The following is a 13,608-nucleotide window of genomic DNA, read 5'->3' as shown; positions in this document are numbered from 1 at the left end:
GACTTTCCCACAGATTTACTTGTATATCCAATAAAAAAAGTTTGTCTTTTTATCCTAATGATGCCTGAAAAGTAGATTAATCTCTCAGCAACCCTGCTTACTATCTGTATGCAAATACCCAACAGATATCTTCAATAGCATGTTGTATGCATTTGGTCTGTCACTCTTAGACAGCATAAATCACTCATTATTGATGATGAATCACATATTTTGAAACAGAGAGTTAATTCCACCAGCAAGGATCTATCCTTCAGTTTTTTTTCTTGAGAATATATTGCTATTTTTCTAAAAATAACAAGTGTCCAGATTGATTAAATAATTATCAGATATTTAATCAAAGTTAGATATCTAGTTCAATATAATCTCATTCTATATGGCTCAGTATGATAATGATGACAAGATAAAGATATTTTGAAGGTATCTATGGTAGGATTTTTTTTTTTGGTGGCCATATTTGGCAATGGATAACATGGATTCATCTTCCTATGGTTATGTGTCACCTGGTAAACAAGAACCACAGAAATAAAATACTGTTTAGAGACACGCCTCATTGTAGTAATGTATTATGTTAGTATTAAATGTATGAATTTGTCAGTGCTATTTTATCACATTAGCCCTTAGATTTTTGTTGTTATTAGTTGTGAAGTCGTGTCTGACCCATCGCATCCCCATGGACAACTTTCCTCCAGGCCTTCCTGTCCTTTACTATCCCCCGGAGACCATTTAAGCTCACACCGACTACTTCAGTGACTTCATCCAGCCACCTCAGTCTCTGCCGTCCCTTTCTTCTTTTGCCCTCAATAACAGTAACAGAGTTGGAAGGGACCTTGGAGGTCATCTAGTTCAACCCCCTGTTCACACAGGAGACCTATTCTAGGGATTCAAACCGCTTCTAGTCCAACCCCCGGTTCATGAAATCCTATATCATTTCAGACAAATGGCTATCCAGTCTCTGCTTAAAAATCTGCAGTGATGAAGCAACCATAACCTCTGGAGGCAAGGAGTTCCACTGGTTAATTATTCTCACTGTCAGGAAATTTCTCCTTAGTTCTAGGTTGCTTCTCTGCTTGATTAATTTCCATCCATTGCTTCTTGTCCTGCCCTCAGGTGCTTTGGAGAATAACTTGACCCCCTCTTCTTTGTGGCAGCCCCTGAGATATTGGAAGATGCTATAATGTCTCCCCCCCAATCCTTCTTTTCATTAAACTAGACATACCCAGTTCCAGCAATTGCTCTTTATATGTTATAGCCTCCAGTTCCCTAATCATCTTGGTCTTGGAAGCATTCAATTTGTTTAGATTACATTAAATTATCCCCACTGCCTCGGATTTCTTGGTTATCTAAAGCGATTGTGTGTGAATCTTTCCTCAGTCGTTCCCAGCATTAGGCTCTTCTCCAGTGAGTCCTTCCTTCTCATTAAGTGTCCAAAGTATTTCAGTTTCATCTTCAGGATCTGGCCTTCTAAAGAGCAGCCAAGGTTGATCTCCTCTAGGACTGACTGGTTTAATCACCTTGCAGTCCAAGGGACTTACAGGAGTCTTCTCCGGCACCATAGTTCAAAGGCCCTATAGATAGACTAAGTTATATAATACCTTACTATCATCCCATTCCTATTGTGCATCCTGGAAGTTATTAAGCACAACAGGAGTATTCCTGTTTGGCAGGAAAGGTTTTTTTTCAGCTATAATTCAACCCATTGCAAGGAAAAAGAATGGAAGATATTTTTCTATGCAACCCCCACTATTAGTTGCTTCTTCTGGACTTCTAAGAGTAGTAACTATGTGGGTAGTATTTCCTTTAAATAAAATGCTCAATATAAGCATTCTTTTAAAAAGTTAAGTGTGTTCCTGAAGCACACTTTGTAAACAATGTATTTTTCAAATGTATTATTTGTTCCTAAAAGTGGCAGTTCTAAGCATGTGTTTTGTTCATAACATTGCTTAATCCATTACCTTGTTTTGCTTTGGAAAGCTTTCTCAGGAGTGCCTGTTTGTCTCTTAATCTTGTGTATATTTGCAATTTATTTGTTGATCAAATTTATATGCCACTATCTCACTATATGTGTGACTCTGGGCATCTTATAAATAAAAAGACTATAAAAATCATTAAATAGGGAGAAGGAGAGGGGAGGGAGGGAGGAGTATATATAAATATACAATATAGATATACACAAGTTAAAAAGTCAGAGAAAGCATCCACAAAACCACCAAGCACCCCCCCAGGACTGCTTACCACTATTGGATCCCTGTATTAGTTGACAAAGCCAGATCTTGATGCACTTTTGGAAAGCCAGATGTATGGGAGTCAACCTCCCCTCTGGAGGCAAACTCTTCCCTAAGCAGGAGCCAATAGCAGTAAAGGCTCTTTCAGAATCAACACTGCTTGAGGGCTTGAAACTTCAGGTGGCAATTTTACCACTGCTCTGGTTGCATGCCAATGTGGCAAAGAGAGTGAGAAGAAAGATGGAGCTGGTTGGGTCAAAGTGGCAGGCAGTTCTTCCACCCTCTGTTTGGCTGACGGGGAATTGCTGGCCTCAGTCCAGTACTGCTGAGGTGTATAGTGAAAAGTTAGCAAGCATTTTGCAGAATTGCAATGAACTGGCTAGTACCATCCCAATGCATACTACCTCAACCTTCTTTTCTATCTTTTTTCATACCTGGGACAAGGAAAAAGAAGAAATTATCACCTGCCTATTCAACCTGGTGCCTCTTAAAATGAAATTAATAGCTTCTACAACAATTTTTTTCATAATTTTTCTAATACTATGAAATAATATTCACCCTTCGGGAATTTTCTGAATGTTTGCATTTCTTGACACTGAACATTATCAGAAATCTATGGGTCTTACTGATCTATCCAGGGAGTCTGAGTGGACAAATAACACTGGTCATACAACACATTCTGAGCCCATGTGAAAAAGTTATTCTTCATCTCAGTTCAAACAATTCATTTAAATGGAAAACAAGGCCAGTTGTGTCACCACATCATTCAGTACAGCTGATTTGAGTGAGACTTGTTTTACATAATTCTCACAAACTTTAGCTCCTGTCATAACAAATAAATTCTCACCTTTACAGATTTCTTGAGGTGTTTCATGCACTGCTCCAAAGAAAATAAAAGAGAGAATATTTGGGCAATGTGAACCTTCTCAAGAGCAGCTGTGCTAAAAAAGAATTATAATAAAAAGACCAGAACTCAGTACAAAATCATCCAGGAAATAATAAAAGAGTCCAGAAGAACTTCCAGAATATGTACCACTCCCTTACTTTGGCTAAAGTCTGTGTACATGAGAGAGTAAAAATGAGATACCTTAAATAGAAGCTAAGCAGATCTATTCTCCCAAAGAACACTGATGTTCATCTTAAAGTTTGTCAGAAAAGCACCAGGATGACACTCCAGATTTTTAATGAGCATTCTAGGATAGACCAAAGATTTTTTTCCAGCCACATGACTGTCATAATGTTTAATGAAAAACAGACACTGTATTGTAAGGTTCTCATACCAGCTGTCAAACATGGAAGTGGCATGACATGACTTGAGGTTGCTTTGCTGCCTCAGGACTTGAATGACCTGAAACCATTGAAAGAAGCATGAATTCTGTTTTGTATCAGAGAATTGTACAGGGAAATATCACTTGGCCTGAAGCTGAAGCAAAAATGGATTATATAGCAAGAAAAAGATCTCAACCCATACAAACACATCTATAAGAGAATAAGGACAAAGACAGGTTTTTGGACTAGTCAAGTCAACATTCAGATCTAAAGCCCAACTAAGGTTGTGGCAGGACCTGAAACAAGTGGATCATACTAGAAAGCCTCAAACATTACTGAGCACTTCACCATGGAGGAAAAGATGAGTATTCCTATGCAGTTACATGAGAGACTAATCACAGATGTGGAGAAATCTTGCTTATAGTGGTTGCTCTTACAAGTTAACTAAATCTAAAAAAATAAATCTTTTTTTTTTCACTTAGGCATATCCTGTGCTGGATTTGTTTACATTGTTTACAAAGTACAGGAAATGATAACAGGACCTTTACCCTTAGTATTATCTGTTCACTCAGTTTTCCTTTATAATTAGTAGGGCCCACAGAAAGTAATTCTTAAGATATGCAAAAAAACTCAGGCAAAGTGAAAGAGGGTAAATAATTTTTCCTAGAACTGTATGCAGAAATCCAGCATTCAGAAACTATATTTTTTATATTTGCTAAAGCTACCAGAACTGAATGGCATGTGGATCACTAGATGACAAAGAAATTTACAAAAATATTTTGTTTTCTAGAGGTTGTTTTTAGCCATATCTTAAAGCACTGAGATTTGCACAGAAAAGTTACAAGGGCACTGTCTTACTTTTATACCCTTGGAGGAATGCTATACTCTGAAAAGAACTAATGAAACTGGGATGAACTACAATTATCTAGTAATCTGCAATGAACCATATTCGCATATTCAAATCTAAATCTAATAAATACCAGCTGCTTTGAGCTCTCCCAAAATAAACAGATGCCTTCAGCTCTCCCAAAAGAAACAGCTGACCATGTTTTATTTCATCTCAGCCATATCATATTACATATTTTTCAGTTTAACTAAAATCCTCAATTTCGTTTCCTGTTTGTCCATAATAAGACTTAAATATGTTTTAAATTTACAGTATAGAAAACCCTGGATAGGGAATGGAAGTGTGAAAAATTCCCTATTAATATGCCATTTCCCTGACACAAAATAATTGCAGGCAAACAGTGTGATTGGAGTGTTATCAGTGGAACGCTAAAACCTTCATTGAGTGTATTTCAGAAATGAAATTACAGTGCCTACAGGGATATGTTTCTAACACAATAAAGCTGTCACTTTATGAATGGATTTTATTTTCTCCATTATAAACAAAAGGAGCGATGTATACAGTCACTCTGCTGCAGAACTGACCAACAGCGTAAGAGATTCTCTGCCAGGTTTGGAGCTGTAAGGGAAGTGGATGAGAGATGCTTCCCAACCAACCACAGCAGGCATCATTCCAAATTGGGAAGCTAAAAATAGCTGCCATGCTCTTTTCATGTAGAGTTTATGGTCAGCATCTTCACCACAGAACTTGTAATCACTGAAATGTTATACATTTCATTGGTGGCTTTCTCATCAGCCCTTCCAAAAATCCTATTGTATTTCACTTACCAAACCGTGCTCTCATTTCTAAGGGTGCCAGCATTTGGAAGGATTAGAAGAAAGATAACTGTCTTGTGATCTTCTCCATATTAAATTTAACCACAAGGAGAAGATGACAGATCCCTGCTTGTGGAAAACCAGACTTTGGCCATTGGATAAAGTGGCCAAAGTGTGGGTTTCCACAAGCAGGGATCTGTCATCCCTGTGTGGTTGTTGTTGGATTGATGCAACTGTAAAAACAAAAGGCTACCCTTGGTAAATGATGTGATCACCAAAAAAAATAGGCAGGTCTGGTACCATTTTGTTGACATGTATGTAACAGTGAATATAAGGTAATAAAAATATTTTGTATAGACTAAAGCAAAGAGAATCAAGCATTACTGATAGTAACAGTTGTTTATGCTGTAGGTGTGCCCATTTTATATTTTTCTCTCACTAAGCCATAGCAAGAGACATAATTTGTTGTAGTGCTTAAGGCATCAAGCTAGAAACCAGGAGACTTAAGAACAAAGCCAGCTGCATAACCTTGAGCCAGTCACTCTATCTTAGCCATAGGATGCTGGCAAGAGAAAACCACTTCCAAAATCTTGCTAAGAAAACTGCAGGGAATAGTCCACATAGTCACTAAGACTCAACAGTTGAAGGGGCCAAAAGAAAAAAGACAAGAAAACTCTTTGGCAAAACACTAACCCAGGTTTGTAGAGATAAGTAGAGTTTCACCATCATGATGCAAATGGCAACTTTTTCTAATCCAATGCCTTTACCCAGATGTGTTTTGGTTGCCTCGGTTGGGAATTATAGGAGTTTAAGTTGGATACATTTGGAGGGCAGTTAGCACCACAAAAATGGCACTGCAAGAATTACCCCATTTATATTGGTCAGCTGTCCAATAATATGACAATGACAAGCTTGTTTGTATTTTCATTCACCAGTGCCTGACCCTAAATTGGCCTCTTTTCTACTATCATCTACCCTTCTCTAAAATCTGTTTTTAGAAAACCTAGACATCAAGGGTTTTATTGGCATCTTGCCATTTCTATTTGTGATTTCAGAAACAAGTCTAATGAATTTAAACAGCGCTTGCCTCTGATTGCTGTCTGCTTTTTTTAAGATCCTTTTCTGTAAAGCCTGTAGACATTGTAAAGCTCTTTTTGCTTCGACTACTTTAATAACTTAATAACTTCACCAGTGAGAAATGTCAACCACCATGACATATTTAATATTTTTGAACACAGCGAAGCTAGTGATATTTTATAAAGTGAACAAAATCATGCTATAAAATTCAGTTAGATCATATAGTTGATTTGTACATGATGCCAGTTGTTTCCTTGGGATCATTACTTCAAGATTACTTGGGTGACTTTTCATCAGCTATACAGCCCTTCAGAATTGCCTGGTTGAATTGGATCTTGGCGCATTATTTTTTTCATTGGATCCAGCCTTCCTTATTGGGTCATATTTAGAAAGTGATTCTGGGATACAGCTGTTTTACCTATGAGATTTATCTAAGGTATGGGGGGGTGGAGATTTCCAACTTAAAACTGTAGATTTTGCAGGCCACCAATTCAAACTCCTTGTCCAGTCCTGAAATCCAAATTAAGATATTGCAGACATATGTTTGTATAGCATTGACTTGAGAACGCAACCAATGCAGTTGCGGACATTTAAAAAATTGGAAGGGACAGGGAACAGAATGGAGCACATAGAATTCTGCGCCCCATTTTCTTTCAGATTCACTTGTAATGATAGTCTTAGAGTCTCTGGCCCTGGCCCTACTTGGTAAAAATGAATAAACAGACCATTAATAATGAGTTCATCATGTTTTATAGTTATAAAAGTAATACACTGAAGAGAATCCCATTGTATTAAAAGTCTAAAACAATATTGCAGAACTGCCTCCTTGGATCCCTCAATACAATATTGTAACTTTAGGTGGTGGTGGTGGTTATATTAAAATATGTTAATTTGTGCATTGGAAGCTGATAGAAATATTTTTCCCGACCACGAAGAAACAAGACAAAGATCTTTTTTCACCACATGCATGCTTATGATGAGACTTATTGCAGTATATGAGATTGGTGATGAATTTAAATGAGGATTAAACCCATTCATAAAAACAGGGGTGTCTGTTATTTCCCCATAAGAGCTGGTTTGTCTCTGACAAAGCTTTCTGGTAGGTATGACTCACAGGCTTGGAAGAACTCTCCTCAAGGAGACATCTTTGGTCCCATTGGCCTCAGATTTAGGAAAATGGCAAAAACATATTTCTTTCACTAAACTTTTGACTTGATTATTGCACTGATGCTGATTCTGAATTAGATTTTAAATGTATTCATTTTACTGTTGTGTTTTACATTTTGTGTATTTGTTGGTTTTGTTTTTAACTTTGTTGAGTAAAAATATAGGATATACATTTAAGAAAAAGAACATGGGCACTCAGCAATGATACCTGATTGTGAGAAAGTTAGAGAAGTTTATTCTTAGCTGATTACTCCTTATATGAAATAGCACATTTCTAATTGCAGCATAATAATTTCCACAGAGAGCTAATTTTAAAATTGATCTTTTTTTAAAAAAAAAACATTTCAGCTTCTAAAATCATAAAATTTACAATGTATGTAGATATACCATGCATCTTTCATGACACTAGTATAAAGGAACAGCAGTTCAATTGCATAGTGAGTAATGAGACACCAGCTTCATTAAAATATTATTCTAATTAATTATGCAAAAATGTAGGCTTTCTGTAAAGCCTTGTCATCCAAGATAATCAGCTTCATTGTTGCCCTGCTGCATTTTTTTTTACTTTTAATTATAGCAGTGTAGATTATTACTACATATAGTCAAATGATCTGCAAAATATGATGACATTTTAAGCAAATGTTCATCATGATATAGTTCTAGTATCACGGAGATGAAATTGACCTCACAGAACATCTAGTCTTAACTCTCTGTTCAGTACAATCTACTAAAACATTTTAGATACATGACTTTCCATCATATCCAGAAGAGCTCATGGTTGGTTTCTGGCCAATTGGTAGAAAGTAGAGGAGCAACACCCTACTGGCAAAATCCAGAGTCACTACAGACATCAAAGCACCATTTGAGGAATTTTCTACCAAACGTGATATAGCCCAAATCAATTATTTTATCAGAGCACCAGCGAGGCATCTAGTGTATGTTGTTAAAGTGAAACATTTTATGTGAGCATGTACTTTTCTGCTTACCATTTTGTGATATTTGTTGCAGGAGTGATCCGTGAGAGTTATCTCAAGGGGCATGATCAGTTGGTGCCTGTCACCCTCCTGGCTATAGCAGTCATTCTTGCCTTTGTCATGGGAGCCGTCTTCTCGGGGATCATAGTGTACTGCATCTGTGACCATCGGCGTCGAGATGCGACCATTGTGCAGAGGAAGGAGAAGGAGCTGGTCCAATCTCGTCGAGGTTCAATGAACAGTGTCACTAAGCTCAGTGGTCTCTTTGGAGACAGTCAATCCAAAGAGCCAAAGCCTGAAGCCATTCTCACCCCTCTCATGCACAACGGTAAGCTTGCTACTCCAGGAAGCACAGCCAAGATGCTCATCAAAGCTGACCAACATCATCTGGACTTGGCTGCTCTACCTACTCCAGAGTCCACCCCGACACTTCAGCAGAAGAGGAAGCCAAGCCGTGGCAGCAGAGACTGGGAGAGAAACCAGAATCTCATCAATGCCTGTACAAAAGATATTCCCCCCATGGCGTCACCTGTGATTCCCACAGACCTTCCTCTCAGGGCTTCTCCCAGTCATATCCCAAGTGTTGTAGTCCTGCCTATTTCTCAGCAAAGCTATCAGCATGAATATGTTGATCAGCCTAAAATGAGTGATGTGGCACAGATGGCCATGGAGGACCAAAATGCTACTCTTGAATACAAAACCATAAAAGAGCATCTCAGTGGCAAAAGTCCAAATCATGGGGTGAATCTCGTGGAAAACCTGGATAGCATGCCACCAAAAGTCCCCCAGAGAGAAGCTTCTCTTGGTCCCCCTGGGTCCTCTCTTGCTCAGAGCAGTCTAGGGAAGCGATTGGAGATGCATTCTTCTGCTTATAACGTGGACTACAAGAGAAACTACCCTACGAACTCGCTTACGAGAAATCACCAAACATCAACACTCAAAAGAAATAACACTAATTCTTCTAATTCCTCCCACCTTTCAAGAAATCAGAGTTTTGGCAGGGGAGACAATCCTCCTCCTGCCCCACAAAGAGTGGACTCCATACAAGTCCATGCTGCTCAGGGTCAGACTGTGACTGTTTCTAGGCAGCCCAGTCTCACCACATACAACTCGCTGACAAGATCAGGGTTGAAACGCACACCATCGTTAAAACCAGATGTACCCCCCAAGCCCTCTTTTTCCCCTCTTTCAGCATCCATGAAGCCTAATGATGCATGTACATAATCACCGTGGGGTGGGGGTGGGGACAGCTGTGAATCATGGAATATCCTTAAAAACCAGGATTCAGCAACGGCAATGCTAGTTTCAACTGACCAAGAAACTGCAAAGCTGAAGGACATTCTGCTCTGGGGAAAAGTGGGATATTTTTAAGGAATTGGGCCATACAGTCTATGGTTTGCAACTGTAGGACCCACCCCCACAATACAACAGCTCTTCACTCAAAAGACTAACTGCAAACATTGAGCCAAAAGCACACACACGAAAGATGACTGTGATCCTTCACTTTTAACTGCACAGAACATCCTAGAACTGGGAAATGAGTGCTTTGAAAGCAAAAATGCCCTGAGAAAGGAACAACTCACAAAAAGACAAAAGGAACCTATTGTTTAAGCTAACTCTTACTGAACCGTGACAGACTCTTACTATATGCAGGTACTGTGAAAGCCCATCAGTGTTACAGCCTTTTGATTATAGCAGATTTGCCATGTTGGGCAAGAACAACTCTGTCATAGGTTATTGCTACTCTTCTCTCTTAATGAATAACATGTGACTGTTAACGCAAGTAACTATGATTATTTATTGTTCATCTTTTTTGTCTTTTTTAAAATCCTAAGGAAATTACTTATGCCTACCATCATATGAGCAACTCTTTCCAGAAGGAAAAACAAAATACATTGAAAATTATGCCTATTTAACGTGAAACCCCATTAACTAGAGTAATTAAAACTCTTTTTATTTTTCCAATAAATTCACTGAGTTAAATAAGTTGGAGATGGAATTCCGAACTTTTGTGTTTGAACTCTCTGATCTCTTTCTGGAAGACAAACTAGAGGGAAATGCTTACTTCAGTGTCGGTCCATTCTGCAGGCTGGCTTCCAGCTTTTAAGGTCAGGTTGCAAACCAAGGAAGAAACCTCTCACTACACCATTTTTCCCTAAAGTTCCTTTCTTCCTAAAGTACTAATGTCTTACAAAATAAATTCTATGAACACTCTACTTCCATGCCCCATTGCCATGAACACAGTTTTTGTCAATAGTTGATCCTTTCGATGAAAGCACCCACTCGATTTCTGCCATCTCATTTCATCCTTGCATGTGAGATGACAAACCGACAAACAAAAATGCACAGTGCAAATTCATCTGCACACTGGTTTCTCCCAGCATAGTTTTCAATTTTACCACACAGAGTTTGTTTTGATGAGAATACATCTGATTTTTTTCCCACATGTAAATTTGTGCCTTACACCCTCAGTTGTGTATATTTGTAAGCTGTAGTATGTACAATCGTTCCCCTTTCCTTAGAATAAATCAGATATTTATTTATCTCTCCCCTTTCTTATTCACCTAGAATAAGGATCTCCAAACTTGGCAACTTTAAGACTTGGACTTCAACTCCCAGAATTCCTTAGCTAGCCATGCTGGGAGTTGAAGTCCGTAAGTCTTAAAGTTGCCAAGAATGGAGAGCCCTGCCCTAAAGAACTGGAAGATGCACAGTTTTATGTTTCAGTTTGCAGAATTAACAGCCCTCTGATCACAAGAAGGCAAGGGGCAGCAATATATGTTGCTTGGATGTGAATCCTAATCATGCTTATTTTGGCCTTCGCATTACTTTTGTGCTATCCTGGCAGTTTAGATACTGTTTGGTGACAGCATATCCATCTTCCTGGATATTTTGGTATCACTTCAGTGTGGAAATGTGTACTTTCTCATTGCCAGTAGTGTGATGTATCATCAAAGTCAAGCACTATGTACTGTTGACATTCTGGTGCAAAACAATCCAGGCCTAAGGCTGTATAGCCTATGGAATAAAATGGAAATAAACGTAAAGCAGGCTGGTTCCTGCTGGTTCTCAGTGGGAAAGCAAACCCAGATAATTCTTACAACCTACTTTTTGTTATAAGAGAGAAATCCAGCTTTCATTTGTATGGGTGGGTGGGGGAAACGGGCAGAGCGTGTGCAGGAACGTATAGTTTGACAAAGTCTTGGTTGCTTGTGTTTAGATTTTCCTTTAAACTGTCATTACACCTATGTCAGCCTACTATGGCAAAAAGAAAGAGAGAGAAATGGATGTGCATGTTTGATATTGTCTGGACAGAACATTTGAGAAGGAGGAACAAGGTTTTGGAAGAGAAGATGTCTCTATACTCCAGTGGAGCTGGTTTCGTTGCCTCTGAAGAAAGAGCATTCGCAAATGGTTTCCCTGGAGAGGAAAATCTTCAGGCTGGGAGCAACATATAGATGGTCGTTAGGGAAATCAGGATGATTGTAACCAAAGGGGCCTGCCTCTGCTCTCCTTTTGTCCCTGCCTTCTTGTTCACTCTTGGCGGGCTGGTTAAAGTCAAAGCAAGCTTCTTTCTGGGGTTTTGTTTTTTTTCCCCCTTAATCACCATGCCCAGTCTTTTTTTAAGCTATGAGGGATTCACATGAAAAGTTAAGCAGACTTTTTGTTTTTCCTCCTTGAAGCTCAGCCCCTAAACTGAACTCTGAACTCTGAAGGGCATGGTACCCCCTGCTACATCTTAGCCAAGCAGTCTGTCATAATGGAGAAATGAAGAATTATTGCAGTCTTGTTCAGGGATCTGCCTTTTTAATATACATCACACCAGTGATGGGGTTCACCTTGAGATGCCCATTTTTTTACTCTATGTTTTGTTTTCTGTTTAGACTCTTCTATGTCTTTCCTCCTGCTCCTTGTCCCATTTTTACCCCTTTGTGTGTAAAGGTTCTTGGACCTACGTGTGCCTTTTCTTTCCACCTTTCGTATACCCCAGTAGATGCAGCCAAGTCAGACACTCTCTTTTGTTGTAAACTTGTAAAAAAAAATACTGTGTTGTCACCAGTTTCCCTACATCTCCACAAATTCCTAACATCATCAGATTCACAGTTTAATGTATGTTGTAAACAAAATGAAGAAGAAAAAGAAGAAAGGGGGGGAAAGAGTTAAAGTGTTTTACAAAAGAATTAAAATGGCAAGGGAAGGGAGAAAATGACTCTTTATGACAAAATAATAAAACCAGACTGTTCTACTTTATGTTTGGTCTCCTGGCTCTTATTTACTTATTTAAAAAAGACATAAATTAACGTACCCTGCAGAATTAAAAAAAAATAAAATCAGGCTGAAATAATAATACTGATAAAAATACTTTTTAAAGCAAAGAAAGCTTACAGTGGAAGTCTTAGTCAAAAGGACATAAAATTCCAATCCTCCTATTTTAAGTGCTTATAATTTGCCCTGGTGGGGGGCAGCAGTGCCCTAGGGAGGCTTAGCAGGGATAACGAATGATGTCATTGAATCAGTGTTTCTTAACCTTAGCAACTTTAAGATTTGTGGACTTCATCTCCCAGAATTCCCTAGCTAGCATGCTGGGGTAATGTTTACTGTAGTGCAATATATATGCAAATACAAGGCTTCCCAGCCTAACATCAAAACAGAAAGTTCACTGCATGGATTCACATAGAACGAAGACACAACTTGGTTTGTTGGTTTTGGCCTAATGTGTCAGATGTGCATTCCGTGCCATGATTTGCTGATTAGCATTATGTGTCAACCCAGCAAATAGTGATTTATTCAATAAATTGTGCATAAGCAAACCCTAATCGGGGCAAAATGTGCATTGGGCCACTATATCACAAAAGGATGAAAATATTTCTGGAAGAATTTGTAACCACCACAGACCATGGTTCTCAAATAGATTTCCATAGTCACCAGAAAAAAAATTGTCAGAGAAGGGACACTGCAAAAGAAAGCTCCATAGGAGCAAACATCAGATGTTGTTTAATTACCACATTCACCATTCAGCACAAAGGCTCTATATAGGAAGAGGAACTACTACACTTCCTAAGTTGGTAATTCTATCTGGTTTATTATCTGTTGCTTTATTTGTTTTGTCTTGTACAACATGCTAAATTATCTCCTAGTTCTGTTGAGATAAAATCTGCTCAATTGATTTTGTCCATGCCCCCTCCCCAAATAAGGAAGCTGTATCTCTCAGAAAAGTTTATTTTAACAGCTGTATT

At 38.6% G+C, this 13,608-nt stretch overlaps 1 protein-coding gene across 12 annotated transcripts in view; it reads left to right on the top strand.

The window, feature by feature from the left end:
• SEMA6A (semaphorin 6A) overlaps positions 1–12,622 on the top strand; it is a 168,231-nt gene extending 155,609 nt beyond the window's left edge. For 11 of the 12 annotated variants that reach the window (XM_087885997.1, XM_087886000.1, XM_034432806.3 and 8 more), the window contains one exon: positions 8,406–12,622. In XM_087885997.1, the coding sequence (XP_087742123.1) occupies positions 8,406–9,595 (1,190 nt within the window). In that variant the 3' untranslated portion in view covers positions 9,596–12,622. The remainder of the gene's footprint in view (positions 1–8,405) is intronic. The other variant, XM_034432813.3, reaches the window with a different exon arrangement.
• Positions 12,623–13,608: the final 986 nt, after the last annotated feature.

Source organism: Pantherophis guttatus, chromosome 2 (genome assembly GCF_059756535.1).
Source record: "Pantherophis guttatus breed Tessera chromosome 2, ASM5975653v1, whole genome shotgun sequence".
Taxonomy (NCBI): domain Eukaryota; kingdom Metazoa; phylum Chordata; class Lepidosauria; order Squamata; family Colubridae; genus Pantherophis; species Pantherophis guttatus.
The sequence above is the reverse complement of the archived record's forward strand: the minus strand, read 5'-3'. Positions and strand labels throughout refer to the sequence as shown.